At 36.6% G+C, this 20,976-nt stretch overlaps 1 protein-coding gene across 5 annotated transcripts in view; it reads left to right on the top strand.

Annotated features, from left to right (window-relative positions):
* VMP1 (vacuole membrane protein 1) overlaps positions 1–20,976 on the top strand; it is a 131,396-nt gene that overhangs the window by 45,678 nt on the left and 64,742 nt on the right. For all 5 annotated transcript variants that reach the window (XM_004271748.4, XM_049702334.1, XM_033431653.2 and 2 more), the window contains one exon: positions 10,658–10,825. In XM_004271748.4, the coding sequence (XP_004271796.1) occupies positions 10,658–10,825 (168 nt within the window). The remainder of the gene's footprint in view (positions 1–10,657; positions 10,826–20,976) is intronic.

The raw sequence follows: 20,976 nt of genomic DNA, 5'->3' as shown, positions 1-20,976 counted from the left end.
ATTATTATCATTATTTTCAGGCTTTTCATCAAATGAGGAATGTGAGATAGAAGTCTGATTACATCTAGTAAGTTACTCACAGGAACTAAAATCCACATTAACTAATGGCCAAATTACTGCTTTTTTACATATTACACTGCATTTTATAGGGAGGGACCAGGGGCTTAAATTTGTAAACTTGGGACCTTCTTCACAAAAAGAATATAAACACTAGTTAAACTTCTCAGTGCCCATTTGGAATCAACAGTTTTATGCTCTAGTCTTCTAGAATTTTTTCTTGTATACCATAACCTTAGGTAAGTTGTTTTCTGACTGCGATGAGAAAAGCAACGATTAAAAGAATTTGAAGAGTACAATTCCTGTTTGTAAAAGCATTTCTAAACTCCCCTAAAAGTTGGACTTAAAGAAAACAAAGGTTTTGCAAGTCATACACACAACCATCTGTCATCTCCTTTCATTTATTTATCACCCAGATATTACTAATGAATCACATTCCAGACTAACCACTGACTCCTTTTGTTCCTCAGTGAAGGAGTGTGGCAAACAAATGTTTTCCCAGTGAATCAGCAGAGGATTCTTGATTTTATTACCTTTGTCCTAAACTTTCCAGACAAAACTAATTGGGAATTTTGCCTTTGGGATCTCAGTTGACTTCTGTGTGTGGATGATGAATTAGGCTATGAACTGACATTACAGATGTGCAAACAACTCCAGTCTTTAGGAATGTTTTATCAGTTCTGAGGGAGCTGCCTACAGTGGAAGAATGTCTGTCTGTCTGTCTGCTCATCTTCCTTAAAAACCTCATACAGGGACTTCCCTGGCGGTCCAGTGGTTAAGACTCTGCACTTCCAATGCAGGGGACACAGGTTCGATCCCTGGTCAGGGAACTAAGATCCCACATGCTGCTGGGCGCTGCCAAAAAAACACCCAAAAAACCCTCATACATACACATACTGCGCTCTTAATGTGACATCATATTCTGCATCTTGGTTGGTAAAAAGGCTTGGCTAAATTAGGCTTATAATTAACTAATATGATCATTTTAGGTTTTCACTTTTTAAAAAATGTCTCTGGAAGAAAGGGCCCCCAAATGAACTGAACAATAAAGTTAAAAATCCAGAAAACACTTTTCCTTAAATGAAGCAGCAATACATAGACTAGTTTGTCATTTACTGATATGATTTTTTTTCAGGTTTTAAGATGTGACTGTCTCACACCTTTCTTACAAAGATCCTAATTTGTATTTGTGGCACCAGGACTGCTTTCTCAGGGCTTACATAGGTACTACGTTATTATCAGGGCACTACTTAGAATTTCTCTTCTCTACTGGATTAGGATATTTTTGTGTGTTATAATTTCAGGAATGATAATTTTACCTCTAGGATAATTTTTTTTAATTCTAAATTTCTCTTAATTTGAAAGAGCTAGTAGGATATTTACTATTCGTGAATGAATGTAAATTGTAGAAGTGTAACTTTTAAAATTTATCTTAAAAGAATGTCTTAAGTTAAAATACTCTTTCCACAAATACCTATATCTGCTCTTATTAGAAATCCTACCCCCTGATCTAACTGTGGTTTTGCTCTCACCCAGCCATCTTCTTGCCTGACCAAGCACTACATCTTTTATCCTGGACAAAGCAAAATTATTCCATTATCAAAACTTTGGAAAATATAGTGTAATGCAGCTCATGAGACTAAGATATATGAGGCTTTGAACTGAAGCAAAACCAGATGTTTGATATGTCACAAATAGCTGAACTATCTTGTTGAGTTGACTTCACTTAGCATGAGTATACTGAAGTACCCACCCACCCCAAAAAAGGACCCTGAAAACCTGTCACTGATGAGAGTGTAACTTTTCATCACAGTCATAAAATTTGACCTTCGTATCATTAAAGGGAACTTCCATTGGCAGTAATTAGGAACTCTCAGGGGCAGTTAGTGAATGTTACTTATGACCTGGTTGGTAACTAGGAAATTCATAGAGCTTCCTGTGCTGGGGAATAACAACTGGGCTGTACATAGCTGCTTAACTTCCTTTGATTACCACTATATAGATTAAAGGACACTGTCCTTAAATAGAAAAATTAACCTTTGAGGACTATCATTTGCTACTTTTCCTTAAGAAGTACTCCTTGTATTGATCTTTACTTACCTTGCCACATGGCACATTCTTTTCAATGTGCTGAGATTCATTTTATACCACAGTATATGGTCTATCTTGGTGACTGGATTTCATGTATACTTGAAAAGAATATGTATTTGGCTATTTTTGGGTGTAGTGTTCCATATTGTTCAAGTGTTCTATATCCATACTGGTTTTCAGTCTATTTATTCTAACAACTAAAAAGAGAAGTGTGTTGAAATTTCAACTCTAATTGTGGATTTGTTTATTTCTCTTTTTAGTTCTATTAGTTTTTGCTTTATGTATTTTGACATTCTGTTATTAGGTGCCTGCACATTTAGGATTATTCTGTCTTCCTGAGAATTAGCCCTTTTATCATTATGAAATGTCCTTTTTCATCTCTAGTAATATACCCTCTCCTGAAATCTACTTAATCTGGTATTAATGTAGAATACTCTTTCTTTGTATTATTATGTTTACATTGTTTATCTTTTTTCATCCCTTTACCTTTACTTTTGGATCTGGATATTTAAAATGGGCTTTTTATGGACAGCATGTACTGAGGTCTTGCTCTTTAATGCAGTGTGACACTCTCTGCCTTTTCATTTGTATGTTTGGCCCATTTGCAATTAATGTAGTTGTCAATATGGTTGGGTTTAAGTCTATCATCAAACTGTTGGTCCCACCTATTTTTTATTCTTTTCCTGCCTTCTTTTGAATTGAACTTTTTTTTTTGGTATATATAATGTAACCACATTACAGTATTATACTCCATTTTCTCCCTCCCATACTTTATGCTGTTGTTGTCATGTATTTTACTTCTACATATGTCATAGCTTTTGCTTTAAGCAACTACTTCTTTTTTTAAGAGATTTTAAAATGAGGAAAAAAGGTGTTCTCTGTTTCCAGTGCTCTTCACTCTTTTATGTACATTAAAGTTTCCATCTGGTATCACTTTTCTTCTATCTGAGAACTTCCTTTAACATTTATCTCCTGGAACAAATTCTTTTGGCTTTTGTATGTCTGAAAATGTTATTATTTCATCTTTATTTTTGAAATATATTTTCCCTGAATTCTAGATTCACAGATTTTGTTTTTTCCTTTCAGCACTTTAGAGAAGTAATTCTATTGTCTTTTGGTCTGTTTCTGATGAGAAGTCCTATCTGTATTTCCCTGTAGATGACTCAGTCATAACTTGGAAATATTGTGGGTTTGGTTCTAGACCACTGCAATAAAACGAATATGGTGATATATAGCAAGTCACACGAATTTTTTGGTTTCCCAGTGCATCTAAAAGTTACGTTTACAATATAATGTACTCTATTAAGTGTCTAAAAAAACAATATATGTACCTTAATTTCAAAATAATGCTGTTGGGGGCTTCCCTGGTGGCGCAGTGGTTGAGAGTCCGCCTGCCGATGCAGGGGACACGGGTTCGTGCCCCAGTTTGGGAAGATCCCACATGCCGCGGAGCGGCTGGGCCCGTGAGCCATGGCCGCTGAGCCTGCGCGTCCGGAGCCTGTGCTCCGCAACGGGAGAGGCCACAACAGTGAGAGGCCCGCGTACCGCAAAAAAAAAAAATAATAATAATAATGCTGTTGGAAAAATGGTGCCAATAGACTTGCTTGACGCAGGATTGCCAAAACCTTTAATTTGTAAAAATCACAATGTCTGCAAAGTGCATTAAAGTGAGGTATACCTGTAATTGTTTTTATCGCCTCAGGTTGCTTTTAAGACTTTCTTGATATTGCTGAATTATAGAATTTGATGCTCAGCAATTTGATTATGTGTTTTATTTTCTTTATGTTGATCTTGACTTAGGTTTGTTGAATTTCTTAAATCTGTGAATTGATGGATTGATATTTTTCATCAAATCTTGAAAATACTTGGCCATCCCTTCCCCAATGTGTGTGTGTGCGCACACACACACTTCACCCTCTCTTTCTGGGGTTCCAGTTACATGTATATTAGACTGTTTGGTATTATTCCACAGGTTACTGAGGTTCATTTCTTCCATAGCCTTTACTTTCTGTGTCCTTTAGTTCAAATACTTTCTATTGCCTTGTCTTCAAGTTCTCTAATATTTTCTTCTGTGGCATCTAATCTGTTGATTATCCAATGAATTTTCCTATTCATATATTATATTTTCAGCTCTATAAGTTCCATTTTGGTTTTTTTTATACTTTATATATATATATATTTTTTAAACTAGGTTTATTCAGTGGACTGAATCCAATACACCCTCTACATCTGCTGTTCTTTTTTTTTTATTTTAAATTTATTTATTTTATTTTTGACTGCTTTGGGTCTTCGTTGCTGCGCATGGGCTTTCTCTAGTTGTGACAAGCAGGGGCCACTCTTTCTTGTGGTGCACAGGCTTCTCACTGCGGTGGCCTCTCCTGTCGCAGAGCATGGGCTCTAGGCACGTGGGCTTCAGTAGTTGTGGCTCGCGGGCTCTAGAGTGCACACTCAGCAGTTGTGGCACATGGGCCTAGTTGCTCTGCGGCATGTGAGATCTTCCCGGACCAGGACTCGAACCTGTGTCCCTTGCATTGGCAGGTGGATTCTTAACCACTGCACCACCAGGGAAGCCCATTTTGTTTTTTTCTTATACTTTATATTTCTTCCCTCATTGTGTTTATCTTTTCCTTTAAATCAGGGATCAGCAAACTATTTCTGTAAAGGGCCATATAATAAGTGTTTTAGACTTCATAGGCCATAGAGTCTCTGTCAGAGCTACTCAGTTTTGCCATTACAGCACAGAATTAGACAGAGATGATATGTAAATAAATATACATGGCTGCATTCTTTGAAACTTTATTTGTAAAACTGGTGGTGGGCTAAATTTGGCCCCTGGGCTGAAGTTTGGCAATTGTTGCTTTAAATCTTTGAATATATTTATATTCACTGTTTTTAAGTCCTTGTCTGCTAATTCCATAATCTCTGACATTTCTGGGTCTGTTTCTATTGATTAATGTTTCTCCAGGTTATGTGTCGTATTTTCCAAACTGCTTCACATCATATCTAGTTATTCCTTATTGGATGCTGGAATGTGGTATTAAGTTGTTGATTGTATGGATTTTGTTACCTTCTTTTACAGAGTGTCAGTTTTTTGTTTTGGGGGCAATACCAGTGGATCAACTTGATCTATTTAAGGCTTTTTTAAAAACCTTATGGTCTGTCTAGAGTAGCTTTTACTGTAGGCTCTTTCCAAGGTCTTCCCTGAATGTTGAGTCTCTCCACTCTACCTAGATGAAGTTCAAGTGTTTCCCAGCCCTGTGTGAAGTCTAGGAATTGTTCAGCTTACAACCCTCTATTGTTCTTTTCTCACTAATTGTACTTTGCCTGGCCTTATGAAATCTCATCATAGCATGCAGTGGAGCTTTGTGTGCCAGAGTCTCAAGGGGACCCCCATGCACACATGTAGAGTCCTTTCTCTGCATAGCTTTCTCTTCACTAGTATTCTGCGCCACAGATTTCAACCACTCAGCCCCCCTGAACTCAGATTTTCTTCTCAGTGCAGCAAGACCACCATGCTTTGCTTAGGGTCTTTGTCTTTGGACTGTGGATTTTACTGCAGACACAGAATGTGTCTACAAGTGGAAAGCCAGAGTCATCACAAGGCTTTCTCATTTGTATCCCTTCTCTCAGCAGTCAGAAGTATTATACTGCTTGTGGTACAGTGTCTGAAAAAAATTGTTCCACGTATTCTGTTTAGTTTTCCAGTTGTTTAGTGTAGGAGTGTACGTCTCTACCAGTTGCTTCATGATATGAGGCAGAAAACCCTCAGCTACAGGCCAGAATCTCTAGCTCATATATATCAATACTTGCATACTCCCATGAGAGCTGGAATGTCCTGCTCAGTACGTTGTGTTATTTTTATGTTTTATAGTGGATCTTTCCAGGTAGACTTTGCTGCTTATACTGTAGCTGTTTGTCTTTATCCCTCATCTCTTCATTTAGTATGGTTTAAATGTGATTCTTTCATATTTGATACATTGTAGTAGGAATTGTAGGTTTTAGGAAACAGACTTAAAAGGTAGTTTGAATATGTGTAACTTTTAAAATTCTCTTAATCAAAATGATTGTTTTTTAGTTTTTGTGTTTGGATTTTTCATGTAAACTAATATTTATCTTAGTTAAGTCTGTTATATTTAGGAACCATTAACCTATAATGTTGAAAAGAACTTGTGAGGTTTTCTATCAGTTAACACAGTCTAAACTAAAATGTCAAGGTACAGGTTAAATGGGCTCTTGAGAATGAACAAAGGACAAGAAGCTGAGTTATTCATGTTCATTTTGTCTGGGAACCACCACATCTGCCTCTAAGGCTGAGTAATCATGACCTATTAGTGTGGTTATGGAAAGTATATATCAGTTTCACTGTGTGAACCATCTTTTCTTTAGGGAAAATATTCTCATCAGATTGCTGAAAATTTCCCTTTTTAGAACATTTAAAATTAAAACTATGAATCAGTCTTTTATCTTGTTGGATAACCTGTTTAATCTGTTGGGGTGCATATTTTATTGTTGTTTCTGGAATAGAAATGTAGGTTTTTCCTTCCTATATAATCCCAGAAATCTTATAATTTTAGTGTCTAGGATGGTTCAATTTTTTTTCACCTAGAGTTCATTTCTAGAGGACAGTTGTAGGGATGTCATGGACAGACTCTTCAATTTCTTTTGTTTTGCCTAGTAGTATCACATTTCTCTTTTGTGTTTTCAAACAGTAAATGTGGAAGTTACAGGGGTTTTTAAAAAATATTTATTTTCTTTACTTTTTTTGGCTGTGATGGGTCTTAGTTGTGGCACGCAGGATCTTCATTGAGGCACGCGGGATCTTTCGTTGCAGCATGTGGACTTCTCTCTAGTTGTGGCACACAGGCTCCAGGGCACGTAGGCTCTGTAGTTGTGGCGTGCAGGCTTCAGAGCACATGGGCGCTGTAATTTTGCGGCAGGTGGGCTCTCTCATTGAGGCACACAAGCTCAGTAGTTGTGGTGTGTGGGCTTAGTTGCCCCGCAGCATGTGGGATCTTAGTTCCCTGACCAGGGATCGAACCCGTATCCCCTGCATTTGAAGGCGGATTCTTTACCACTGGGCTGCCAGGGAAGTCCCCCCCCACTTTTTTAAATTGCATCTGATGTTAGCTATAAGTAAGTGTACAGTGAGAAATTTTTCACTAATTATTTAGTTACTCTGAATTCTACAGACTTTAAACTTGGGTTTGTGTGTGTGTGTAGGATCACAAAATAATTCTTTTTTCTTTAACTGAAATCTCTTTTGTGCACATAATATTCAAAGAAACAGTTGTAGATTTCATGGTTAATCACAACTTTTCAATAAAAGTTCCTTTTTTAGAGATTCTATAATCATTTTTTAAACTTATTATCACTATTTATTGATTTCTGTGAATTAAAATTCAAGAAAAAGATGAACAGACTAAAAATTCACATAAATTTTTTTTTTTTGGTCCAGAAGAAAACCTTATAGTTAATTGAGTCAGTGCTAAGTGTAGGATTTCATTTTTTAGATTTTTATTTGAACACAAAATGCAACTGTATTTAGGGAGAAATGTAGCTTAGATTTATGAATGTCTTTCTTTTTCGTATTAACATGCAACAGAAAAATTTGTTTAATGTCACCTTTTATCTAGATAGCAGTAGGAGTTCTTTCATGTTTTATTTCCATCACTACATCTTATGCACTTTGTCTTTGAGCCACAAATTCTTTCACCATGTGGTTTAAAAAGACTTTCTTATGGGCTTCCCTGGTGGCACAGTGGTTGAGAGTCCTCCTGCCGATGCAGGGGACACGGGTTCGTGCCCCAGTCTGGGAAGATCCCACATGCCGCGGAGCGGCTAGGCCCGTGAGCCATGGCCGCTGAGCCTGCGCATCCGGAGCCTGTGCTCCTCAACAGGAGAGGCCACAACAGTGAGAGGCCCGCGTACCGCAAAAAATAAATAAATAAATAAATAAAAAGGCTTTCTTATATCCAAAGATCACTTACTGTATGTGTATCTATATATACATACATATGTATGTGTGTGTATCTATATATACATACATATGTATGTGTGTGTATCTATATATACATACATATGTGTGTGTGTGTATATAATTTTATTCTACAACTACAGTACTTTTGTTCATAACAGCTAATGGCTAATACTTTTTGAGGGCTTATTATATGCCCAGCACTGTTCTAAGCCTAGTACTTTATATGTGTGTTACAGTAACATGTTAAGAATATCCAACTTCTAAAGCTTACACTTCATGAGAACTTTGGAAATTAGTAATAGATTTTATTGACATCTTGATTATGTTAGGGGTTTTTGAATTTTGGAGCTAGATAAAAACATAGGATGAATCTAATTCTTTTGCCTTGCAGAACAGTAGCTTGAGGTCCAGAAAGGTTAAGTGACTTGTCTGAGTTCGCTTATTTTCTGACACCTAATAGCCTATTAGAACCTAACCTATTTGAAACTCTAAAGGAGCTTGTTTAAAACATACAGGTTGGGGGACTTCCCTGGTGGCACAGTGGTTAAGAATCTGTCTGCCAATGCAGGGGACACGGGTTCGAGCCCTGGTCCGGGAAGATCCCACATGGTGCAAAGCAACTAAGCCCATGTGCCACAACTACTGAGCCTGTGCTCTAGAGCCTGCAAGCCCACGTGCCGCAACTGCTGAAGCCGGCGCGCCTAGAGCCCATGCTCCGCAACAAGACAAGCCACCTCAATGAGAAGCCCGCACTCTGCAACCAAGAGTAGCCCCTGCTCGCTGCTACTAGAGAAAGCCTGCACTCAGCAACAAAGACCCAACGCAACCAAAAATAAAAATAAATAAATTTTTAAAAAAATCAATTAGTTAAAATAAATAAATACATAAAACATACAGGTTGGGAATTCCCTGATGGTCCAGTGGTAAAGAATCTGCCTTAAAATGCAGAGGTGCAGGTTTGATTCCTGGTCGGGGAACTGGGATTCCACATGCCTCAGGGCAACTAAGTCCGCACACCACAACTACTAAAGCTTACATGCCTCAACTAGAGAGCCTGCGTGCCCGCAAACTACAGAGGCCACGTGCTCTGGAGCCCGTGTGCCACAGCTACAGAGCCCAGGCACCCTGAAAGCCTGTGCGCCACAACTAGAGAGAAGCCTGCGTGCCACAACGAAAGATCCTGAAAGATCCCGCATGCCTCAACGAAGATCCTGCATGCCACAACTAAGACTCGATGCAGCCTAAAATAAAACAAATGATAAATAAATCTTAAAAAAAAAACTGAATCTTAAAAAATAATAAAAATAAAATAAAACATACAGGTTCCCATGTCCACCTATTGAATCAGCTTATGCTTAGGGGACCCTGAAATTTATATTTTTAACAAAGTCCATAGTTGATTCTTATGCAGACACCTCGTCATGGCATACATGTTAATTTGGAAACCACTGTGTTTAAACCTTTATCACACATCTAAATGTTAATTCATTTTAATCTATATGATTATTATTAATTTGTAATATTTCTAAATAAAGGTACAAAGTAGCCCAAAAGCTTCCATAGAGAAAATTAATTTAAAAGAAAAACTAACTGATACTGATTCCACAGTTTTATTTTTGTTTTGGGATGTCAGTGGGAAAGATAAGTGATGTAATTACTTCATCAATTTTTTTTTTTTGAAGTATAGTTAATTTACAATGTGTTAGTTTCAAGTGTATAGCAAAGTGATTCAGTTATATATGTGTGTGTGTGTGTGTGTGTGTGTGTATATATATAGTTTTTCAGATTCTCTTCCATTTTAGGTCATTGCAAGATACTTAGTAGAGTTTCCTGTGCAACACAGTAGGTCCTTGGTTACCGATTTTATATGTAGTAGTGTGTATCTGCTAATCCCAAACTCCTAATTTCCCACCCCCACCCCCACTGTCCCCTTTGGTAACCGTAAGTTTGTTTTCTATGTCTGCATCAACTGTTTTTTAAGTAAGGACAAAATATAGTATTCTCAAATTATGCCTAAAGGAATAGGGGCACAGGAGGTTTTTATCACAGGGGATGGCATTCTTACAAATGAGATATGTGGATAAATAAAATAAGAATCAAGACAGAAATCATATGGTTTCCAGGGTCTGGTGTTGGGGGAAGGAGATTGACTACAAAAGGACACAAGGGAGCTTTCTGCAGTGACGGGACTGTTCTGTACCTTTATCTTGATAGGTTATGGTTATACGACTGAATATAATTGTCAAAGCTTATTGAACTACTGACCTAAAAAAATGGCTCTTACTATATGTAAATTATACCTGAGTAAATTTGAAATTGGTTTTTAAGAAAGCAAACCAAAGAGATTCTGGAAAGGATTATTTTTTCAAATTATCAGTTGCATCTTGAAATATTAGGTAGATTCTTGTTCTTTAAAAGCTAACATTTTTCTATTAATATAGAGTGATTAAGGTACCATTAAAATCGCATGTCTATTAATAATTGCTTTCTCTTTAATATTTCTCATCAGAGATTTCTCATATTTTTTTGTAGGGTCCACATATAGCTTCAGTTACATTAGCTGCTTATGAATGCAATTCAGTTAATTTCCCTGAACCACCCTATCCTGATCAGATTATTTGTCCAGATGAAGAGGGCACTGAAGGAACCATTTCTTTATGGAGCATCATCTCAAAAGTTAGGATTGAGGCCTGCATGTGGGTAAGATGTCCGTTTTCATATTTGTTCAAAATTAACCTCACTGTCTTGATTCTTTGTACCTCATTGAAATTGAAGCCAGACATATACCAAGTCAGTAGATAATTAATTCATAAAGTTACCAGCTACCTAGCTTCCATGTAAAAGAAACCTTTAGAGCTTCTCCTGTTCATGAATAACATTCAGAAGGAAGGCAGGAAACCTTAGGTACCAGGAAGCATTGATACCAAGTAGACAATAGCAGGGAAAAGGAGTATAGATGGTGCAACTATACTACTTTGTAAAGTTTTACTAACGTTTATAAAACTTGATAAACACATAGCAAATGGTTATATATCAGTCCAAATTAGGTAAGTATTATATGTCTCTCTCCTAGATTTAAATACTCTGTGTTTATTCTTAGAAGACTCATTTCATTTTCTGAGTTGTTATAATGCTAAAGTAAGTTCAGACATTTCTTAATAAACTAAGCTTTACTGTATTGGAGGTATCAGACTATATGGTGACCTTACTTTCAGAAGTTCCAATTATTCTTTTTATGGCTTAATATATTTTGGGAAATTTTGGACTACATGATCAATGGTAGATGTATTTTAATCTGCATATCCACACAAAGCATTTTTTATATGCTTAAATTCATTCACATGTATATCATTGAGGAATAGTTCATTTGCTAAAGACTTTCTATTACCATTTGAATTATTTTTTAATTCATCATTTGGAATCACTAAGTTTTATGTTCCCTGTAACTTTTTTTCCCCTAACAGTTTCTTATAAAATGAAAAATGTGGAACACATCACTTAAAACTCTTAATTAAAATGAACGTGAATAGAATGCCCACAGAAGAGGCAGAGTTTTCAAACACATTCAAGCGTTTATGTCGTGTTTTAAAAGAATTAAAAGGGAAATGCCATATATTGAATTTGTTGAATATGAAAGACAGGAAAAATTGTCATATTTCCTGTTACTCTTTTATAAATACTGGAAACAAATTCATTATACTAGTTGCATATGTATTATAAATTTTACCACATTAGTCTTTTTTTTTTTAACATCTTTATTGGAGTATAATTGCTTTACAATGGTGTGTTAGTTTCTGCTTTACAATGGTGTGTTAGTTTCTGCTTTACACATTTGTCTTTTGATGAAAAGCTATTAATAAGATAACTAGATACTCAGAACATGCTAGAAAAGGAGTATGTATATAGCCTTCAATTTTCTGTTGTTCTTTTGTTCTTTCAAAAATGATTTATGTGGCTAGATTAACACTAATGCCAACAAAGAAAATTTTTCATCCCAGCTGGCAGTGATAACTGCTTCTTCCAAAGTGCATATTGTCTGAAGCACTCATTTGGCCTGGCTCCATGCATGCCTCAAATTAGTTAAATTGGCTGGTGTAGTGGCTTACTTCCCCAAATAAATTTTAAGCTCCTCAAAAAATTCAGACTGTACCTTAAATTTATTACTCACAGCAATCAGCATTAGGCTTTGCTCATAGTTCAAGAATACCAATAGGGCTTCCCTGGTGACGCAGTGGTTGAGAGTCCGCCCGCCGATGCAGGGGACACGGGTTCGTGCCCCGGTCCAGGAAGATCCCACATGCCGCGGAGCGGCTGGGCCCGTGAGCCATGGCCGCTGAGCCTGCACATCCGGAGCCTGTGCTCCTCAACGGGAGAGGCCACAACAGTGAGAGGCCCGCATACCGGAAAAAAAAAAGAATACCAATAAATACTGATTGTCTGAATGTTTGTTTGTTCTTCATATTCCCTTCTTTGAAACTGTCTTTTGTTATGTAAAAAAGGTAGCACATATCAAGTTCTGCTTAAATTCGTTCCTTTTGTTTTCACCATTTACAAAGAGTCCTTTCATCAAAGGATGCTGGGAAAACTGAATATCCACATACAAAAGAGAGAGGTTGGATCCTTATCTTACACCATATGTAAAAATTAACTCAAAATTCATCAAAGGCCTAAACTTAAGAGTTAAAACTATAAGACACTTAGAAGAAAATATAGAAACAAATCTGCCTGGTGATTTGGCAGTGGTTCTTAAATAAGACATCGAAAGCAGAGGCAACAAAAGAAAAAAATAGATAAATTGAACTTAGCTAAAATAAAACTTCTTGTACATCAAAGGACACACTATCAAGAGAGTTAAAAGACAACACACAAAAAGGGAGAAAATGTTTAAAAGTCATATGTCAGATAAGGGTTTAATATTCAGTATGTTTAAAGAACTACACAACTCAACAACAAAAAGACAAACAACCCAATTAAAAAATGGGCAAAGGATTTGAATAAACATTTCTCCAAGGAAGACATACAAATGGCCAATAAGTGCACAGAAAGATTCTCAATATCATTAGTCATTGGGGAAATGCAAATCCAAACCAGAAGGAAATACCTCTTCACACAGATTAGGATGGCTATTATTTTTTTAGAAAACGAAAAATAACAAGTGTTGGTGAAGATGTGGAGAAATTGGAGCCCTCATAGATTGCTGGTGGGAATGTAAAGTGATTTAGTTGCTGTGGAAAAGAGTTTGGTGGTTTCTCAAAAATGTAAATGTACATTTACTATGTGACCCTCCTCTAATTCCATTCCTACGTAAATACCCAAAAGAACTGAAAACTGGGACTCTAATATGTACAGAAACTTGTAGTCCATTGTTCAGCAACATTATTCACATTATCAGAAAGGTGGAAACAATCCAAGTGTCTCTTAACAGATAAATGGATAAACAAAGAGTATTATATACACATAATAGAATACTGTTCAGCCATAAAAAGGAATGAAGTTCTTATACATGCTGCAATATAGGTGAACCTAGAAAAACATTATGGTAAATGAAATAAGCCAGACATAGAAAGACAGATATTGTATGATTCCACTTATATGAGCTATCTGGACAATTTAGATTCATAGAGACAGAAAGTAGGTTTGAGGTTACTAGGGTTGTGGGAATGAGAAGTTAATGTTTAATGGGTATAGAGTTTCCATTTGGGTGAAGAAAAATATTGAAAATATAATGATGATGGTTGCACAACATTGTGAATACAACTAATGCCACTAAATTTTATATTTAAAAATGGTTAACTGGGATACACTCATAAAAAGTCAATACTGGGACTTCCCTGGTGGTCCAGCAGTTAAGACTCCACTGTGTTCACAATGCAGGGGGCCCGGGTTCGATCCCTGGTCTGGAAACTAGATCCCGCACACCACAACTAAAGACCTGGCGCAGCCAAATAAATAAATAAATGTTAAAAAAAAAAAAAGTCAATACTACTGAAGTTGAGAAATGTTGATTTAGAGTGTATTGGCCTTGATTCTTATATTTTACCCTTTCATAAAATTGATCCCATTTGTGTTCACATCCATATATTTTTTTTTCAGGGGATGTCTTGCTTGATTAAAAACTGTTATGTTATTTAAAATTTTTACCTAATTTGTACTTTACGAAGTAAAATATCTTTACAGACTTCACTATCATTATAAATATAGTAAATCAGTAAAATCATTAAAATACATAGTACCTCCAATTATAAGATAAAGACCAGGGTCTACCTCAGTTTCAACTTGTTCACATAAGTCTTTGGAGCCCATTAAAATGAATTGTTTGGTGTTGCTGATAAGTAGGTTACCTTTTTTTCAGTTTTTATCTTTTTCATCTTTCACAATTTGACTATATCACTAGTGTAAGGCTTCACAAATTTTCTTTTCAGTTATAAATTCCAATAATAGTTATTAAACCTCCAAACATTGGAGATTCAGAGTGAGCAAAACTTAACAGTCTCTACCCTCATGGAGCTTTACATTCTAGTGAGGGAAATAATTATGGAAAACTGTATATACAAGTATTGTTGAAAAATTATATATATAAATATTTAAACAAATTGAGATAAGTGCTATGAAGGAGAAATTTATTGCATAACACAAAAATGTTTTCCTAGTCTGCGATTCAGGGAAGATTTCCTTGAAATAGCAGTGTTTCAATGGATATCTAAGGATAATAAGGAGTACAGTGAGGAGGCAGGATGGTGGCAGGGCAGAGGAGAGGAAGCATGTGTGATGACTTTCAGATAGAGAACATCACCTTTTTTTTTTTTTTAACTTCTTTATTGGAGTATAATTGCTTTACAATGGTGTGTTAGTTTCTGCTTTATAACAAAGTGAATCAGTTATACATATACATATGTCCCCATACCTCTTCCCTCTTGCATCTCCCTCCCTCCCACCCTCCCTACCCCACCCCTCTACGTGGTCACAAAGCACTGGGCTGATCTCCCTGTGCTATGCAGCTGCTTCCCACTAGCTATCTATTTTACGTTTGGTAGTGTTTATATGTCCATGACACTCTCTCACTTTGTCCCAGCTTCCCCTTCCCCTTCCCCGTATCCTCAAGTCCATTCTCTAGTAGATCTGCATCTTTATTCCCGTCTTGCCCCTAGTTCTTCTGACCTTTTTTTTTTTTTTTTTAGATTCCATATATACGTGTTAGCATACAGTATTTGTTTTTCTCTTTCTGACTTAGTTCACTCTGTATGACAGTCTGTAGGTCCATCCACCTCACTATAAATAACTCAGTTTCGTTCCTTTTTATGGCTGAGTAATATTCCATTGTATATATGTGCCACATCTTCTTTATCCATTCATCTGTCGATGGGCACTTATGTTGCTTCCATGTCCTAGCTATTGTAAATAGAGCTGCAGTGAACATTGTGGTACATGACTCTTTTTGTTGTTGTCCATTTTATTGGCATATAGTTGCTTGTAGTAATCTCTCAGGGTATATGCCCAGTAGTGGGATTGCTGGGTCGTATGGTAGTTCTATTTTTACTTTTTTAAGGAACCTCCATACTGTTCTCCATAGTGGCTGTATCAGTTTACATTCCCACCAATAGTGCAAGAGGGTTCCCTTTTCTCCACACCATCTCCAGCAATTATTATTTGTACATTTTTTGATGATGGCCATTCTGACCAGTGTGAGATGATAACTCATCGTAGGTTTTTTTTGTTTGTTTGTTTGTTTGTTTTTGCACTATGCGGGCCTCTCACTGTTGTGGCCTCTCCTGTTGTGGAGCACAGGCTCCAGACACACAGGCTCAGAGGCCATGGCTCACGGGCCTAGCCACTCCGCGGCATGTGGGATCTTCCCGGACCGGGGCATGAACCCGTGTCCCGTGCATCGGCAGGCGGACTCTAAACCACTGCGCCACCAGGGAAGCCCCCTCATTGTAGTTTTGATTTGCATTTCTCTAATGATTAATGATGTTGAGCATTCTTTCATGTGTTTGTTAGCAATCTGTATATCTTCTTTGGAGAAATGTCTATTTAGGTCTTCTGCCCATTTTTGGACTGTGTTGTTTGTTTTTTTTTGATATTGAGTTGCATGAGCTGCTTGTAAATTTTGGAGATTAATCCTTTGTCAGTTGCTTCATTTGCAAACATTTTCTCCAATTCTGAGGGTTGACTTTTCGTCTTGCTTATGCTTTCTTTTGCTGTGCAAAAGCTTTTAAGTTTCATTAGGTCCCATTTGTTTATTTTTGGTTTTATTTCCATTTCTCTAGGAGGTGGGTCAAAAAGGATCTTGCTGTGATTTATGTCATAAAGTGTTCTGCCTTTGTTTTCCTCTAAGAGTTTGATAGTGTCTGGTCTTACATTTAGGTCTTTAATCCATTTTGAGTTTATTTTTGTGTATGGTGTTAGAGAGTGTTCTAATTTCATTCTTTTACATGTAGCTGTCCAGTTTTCCCAGTACCACTTATTGAAGAGGCTGTCTTTCCTCCGCTGTATATTCTTGCCTCCTTTATCAAAGATAAGGTGACTGTATGTGCGTGGGTTTATCTCTGGGCTTTCTATCCTGTTCCATTGATCTACATTTCTGTTTCTGTGCCAGTACCATACTGTCTTGATTACGGTAGCTTTGTAGTATAGTCTGAAGTCAGGGAGACTGATTCCTCCAGCTCTGTTTTTCTTTCTCAAGGTGCTTTGGCTCTTCAGGGTCTTTTGTGTTTCCATACAAATTGTGAAATTTTTGGTTCTAGTTCTGTGAAAAATGCCATTGGTAGCTTGATAGGGATTGCATTGAATCTGTAGATTGCTTTGGGTAGTAGAGTCATTTTCACAATGTTGATTCTCCAATCCAAGAACGTGGTATATCTCCATGTATTTATATCATCTTTAATTTCTTTCATCAGCGTCTTATAATTTTCTGCATACAGGTCTTTTGTCTCCTTAGGTAGGTTTATTCCTAGATATTTTATTCTTTTTGTAGCAATGGTAAATGGGAGTGTTTTCTTGATTTCACTTTCAGATTTTTCATCATTAGTGTATAGGAATGCAAGAGATTTCTGTGCATTCATTTTGTATCCTGCTACTTTACCAAATTCATTGATTAGCTCTAGTAGTTTTCTTTTTTTTTTTTCTAGTAGTTTTCTGTAGCATCTTTAGGATTCTCTATGTAGAGTATCATGTCATCTGCAAACAGTGACAGCTTTACTTCTTCTTTTCCGATTTGGATTCCTTTCATTTTTTTTTCTTTTCTGAATGCTGTGGCTAAAACTTCCCAAACTATGTTGAATGATAGTGGTGAGAGTGGGCAACCTTGTCTTGTTCCTGATCTTAGTGGAAATGCTTTCAGTTTTTTACCATTGAGGATGATGTTGGCTGTGGGTTTGTCATATATGGCCTTTATTATGTTGAGGATTGTTCCCTCTATGCCTACTTTTTGGAGGGTTTTTATCATAAATGGGTGTTGAATTTTGTTGAAAGCTTTCTCTGCATCTATTGAGATGATCATATGATTTTTCTCCCTCAGTTTGTTGATATGATGTATTACATTGATTGATTTGTGTATATTGAAGAATCCTTGCATTCCTGGAATAAACCCCACTTGATCATAGTGTATGATCCTTTTAATGTGCTGTTGGATTCTGTTTGCTAGTATTTTGTTGAGGATATTTGCATCTGTGTTCATCAGTGATATTGGCCTGTAGTTTTCTTTCTTTGTGATATCTTTGTCTGGTTTTGGTATCAAGATGATGGTGGCCTCGTAGAATGAGTTTGGGAGTGTTCCTCCCTCTGCTACATTTTGGAAGAGTTTGAGAAGGGTAGGTGTTAGCTCTTCTGTAAATGTTTGATAGAATTCACCTGTGAAGCCATCTGGTCCTAGGCTTTTGTTTGTTGGAAGATTTTTAATCACAGTTTCAATTTCAGTGCTTGTGATTGGTCTGTTCATATTTTCTGTTTCTTCCTGGTTCAGTCTCAGAAGGTTGTGCATTTCTAAGAATTTGTCCGTTTCTTCCAGGTTGTCCATTTTATTGGCATATAGTTGCTTGTAGTAATCTCTCATGATCCTCTGTATTTCTGCCGTGTCAGTTGTTACTTCTCCTTTTTCATTTCTAATTCTACTGATTTGAGTCTTCTCCCTTTTTTTCTTGATGAGTCTGGCTAATGGTTTATCAATTTTGTTTATCTTCTCAAAGAACCAGCTTTTACTTTTATTGATCTTTGCTATCATTGCCTTCATTTCTTTTTGATTTATTTCTGATCTGATCTTTATGATTTCTTTCCTTCTGTTAACTTTGGGGTTTTTTTGTTCTTTCTGTAATTGCTTTAGGTGTAAGGTTACGTTGTTTATTTGAGATGTTTCTTGTTTCTTAAGGTAGGATTGTATTGCTATAAACTTCCCTCTTAGAACTGCTTTTGCTGCATCCATAGGTTTTGGATTGTCGTGTTTTCATTGTCATTTGTTTCTAGGTATTTTTTGATTTCCTCTTTGATTTCTTCAGTGATCTCTTGGTTATTAAGTAGTGTGTTGTTTAGCCTCCATGTGTTTGTATTTCTTACAGATTTTTTCCTGTAATTGATATCTAGTCTCATAACGTTGTGGTCCGAAAAGATACTTGATATAATTTCAGTTTTCTTAACTTTACCAAGGCTTGATTTGTGACCCAAGATATGATCTATCCTGGAGAATGTTCCATGAGCACTTGAGAAGAATATGTATTCTGTTGTTTTTGGATGGAATGTCCTATAAATATCAATTAAGTCCATCTTGTTTAATGTATCATTTAAAGCTTGTGTTTTCTTATTTATTTTCATTTTGGATGATGTGTCCATTGGTGCAAATGGGGTGTTAAAGTCCTCTACTATGATTGTGTTACTGTTGATTTCCCTTTTTATGGCTGTTACTATTTGCCTTATGTATTGAGGTGCTCCTATGTTGGGTGCATAGATATTTACAATTGTTATATCTTCTTCTTGGATTGATCCCTTGATCATTATGTAGTGTCCTTCTTTGTTTCTTGTAATAGTCTTTGTTTTAAAGTCTATTTTGTCTTATATGAGAATTGCTACTCCAGCTTTCTTTTGATATCCGTTTGCATGGAATATTTTTTTCCATCCCCTCACTTCAGTCTTTATGTGTCCGTAGGTCTGAAGTGGGTTTCTTATAGGCAACATATATACGGGTCTTGTTTTTGTATCCATTCAGCCAATCTATGTCTTTTGGTTGGAGCATTTAATCCATTTACATTGAAGGTAATTATCGATATATATGTTCCTATTACCATTTTCTTAATTGTTTGGGGTTTATTATTGTAGGTCTTTTCCTTCTCTTGTGTTTCCTGCCCAGAGAAGTTCTTTAGCATTTGTTGTAAAGCTGGTTTGGTGGTGCTGAATTCTCTTAGCTTTTGCTTGTCTGTAAAGGTTTTAATTTCTCTGTCAAATCTGAATGAGATCTTTGCTGGGTAGAGTAATCTTGGTTGTAGGTTTTTCCCTTTCATTACTTTAAATATGTCCTGCCACTCCCTTCTGCTTGCAGAGTTTCTGCTGAAAGATCAGCTGTTAACCTTATGGGGATTTCCTTATGTGTTATTTGTTGTTTTTCCCTTGCTGCTTTTAATATTTGTTCTTTTATTTAATTTTTGATAGTTTGATTAATTTGTGTCTTGGCCTGTTTCTCCTTGGATTTATCCTGTATGGGACTCTCTGGGCTTCCTGGACTTGATTAACTATTTTCTTTCCCATATTAGGGAAGTTTTCAACTATAGTCTCTTCAAATATTTTCTCAGTCCCTTTCTTTTTCTCTTCTTCTTCTGGGACCCCTGTAATTCGAATTGGTGCGTTTAATGTTGTCCCAGAGGTCTCTGAGACTGTCCTCAATTCTTTTCATTCTTTTTTCTTTATTCTTCTCTGAAGTAGTTATTTCCACTATTTTATCTTCCAGGTCACTTATCCGCTCTTCTGCCTCTGTTATTCCGCTATTGATCCCTTGTAGAGAATTTTTAATTTCGTTTATTGTGTTGTTCATCACTGTTTGTTTGCTTTTTAGTTCTTCTAGGTCCTTGTTAAACATTTCTTTTATTTTCTCCATTCTGTTTCCAAGATTTTGCATCATTTTTACTATCATTATTCTGAATTGTTTTTCAGGTAGACTGCCTATTTCCTCTTCATTTGTTAGGTCTGGTGGGTTTTTAGAACATCACCTTTTAAGCTCATTTATTTTCTTTTTTTTTTAAAGACTTATTATTTATTTATTTTATTTATTTTTGGCTGTGTCGGTTCTTAGTTGCGGCACGAGGGATCTTTTGTTGAGGCATGCAGGGTCTTCGTTGCGGTACGCGGGCTTCTCTCTAGTTGTAGCATTGGGTTTTCTCTTCTCTAGTTGTGGCACGCAGGCTCCAGGGCATGTGGGATCTGCAGTTGTGGCTTGTTGGTTCCAGAGCACATGGGCTGTGTAGTTGAGGCTCACAAGCTCATTGGTTGTGGCGCACAGGCTTAGTTTCCCCTCAACATGTGGGATCTTAGTTCCCTGAGCAGGGATCGAACCCATGTCTCCTGCATTATAATGTACATTTTACCACTGGACTACCAGGGAAGTCCCTAAACTCAATTATTTGTTAAGTTCATGGTTTTGTTTTTTGGGAGTTTTTTTCCTATTGTGGTAAAATGTACATAACATAGTTTACCATTTAATCATGTTTAAGTGCACAATTTACTGGCATTAAGTACATTCACAGTGTTGTGTAACCATCACCAATATCTACTTCCAGAACTTTTCTGTCATCCACAAACAGAAACTCTGTACCCATTAAACAATAACTCCTCATTCCCTCCTCTCCCCAGCCCCTGGGGAGAGAGTAACCTCT

Source organism: Orcinus orca, chromosome 19 (assembly GCF_937001465.1).
Source record: "Orcinus orca chromosome 19, mOrcOrc1.1, whole genome shotgun sequence".
Classification (NCBI taxonomy): domain Eukaryota; kingdom Metazoa; phylum Chordata; class Mammalia; order Artiodactyla; family Delphinidae; genus Orcinus; species Orcinus orca.
This window is presented reverse-complemented; position numbering and strand designations above follow the sequence as displayed.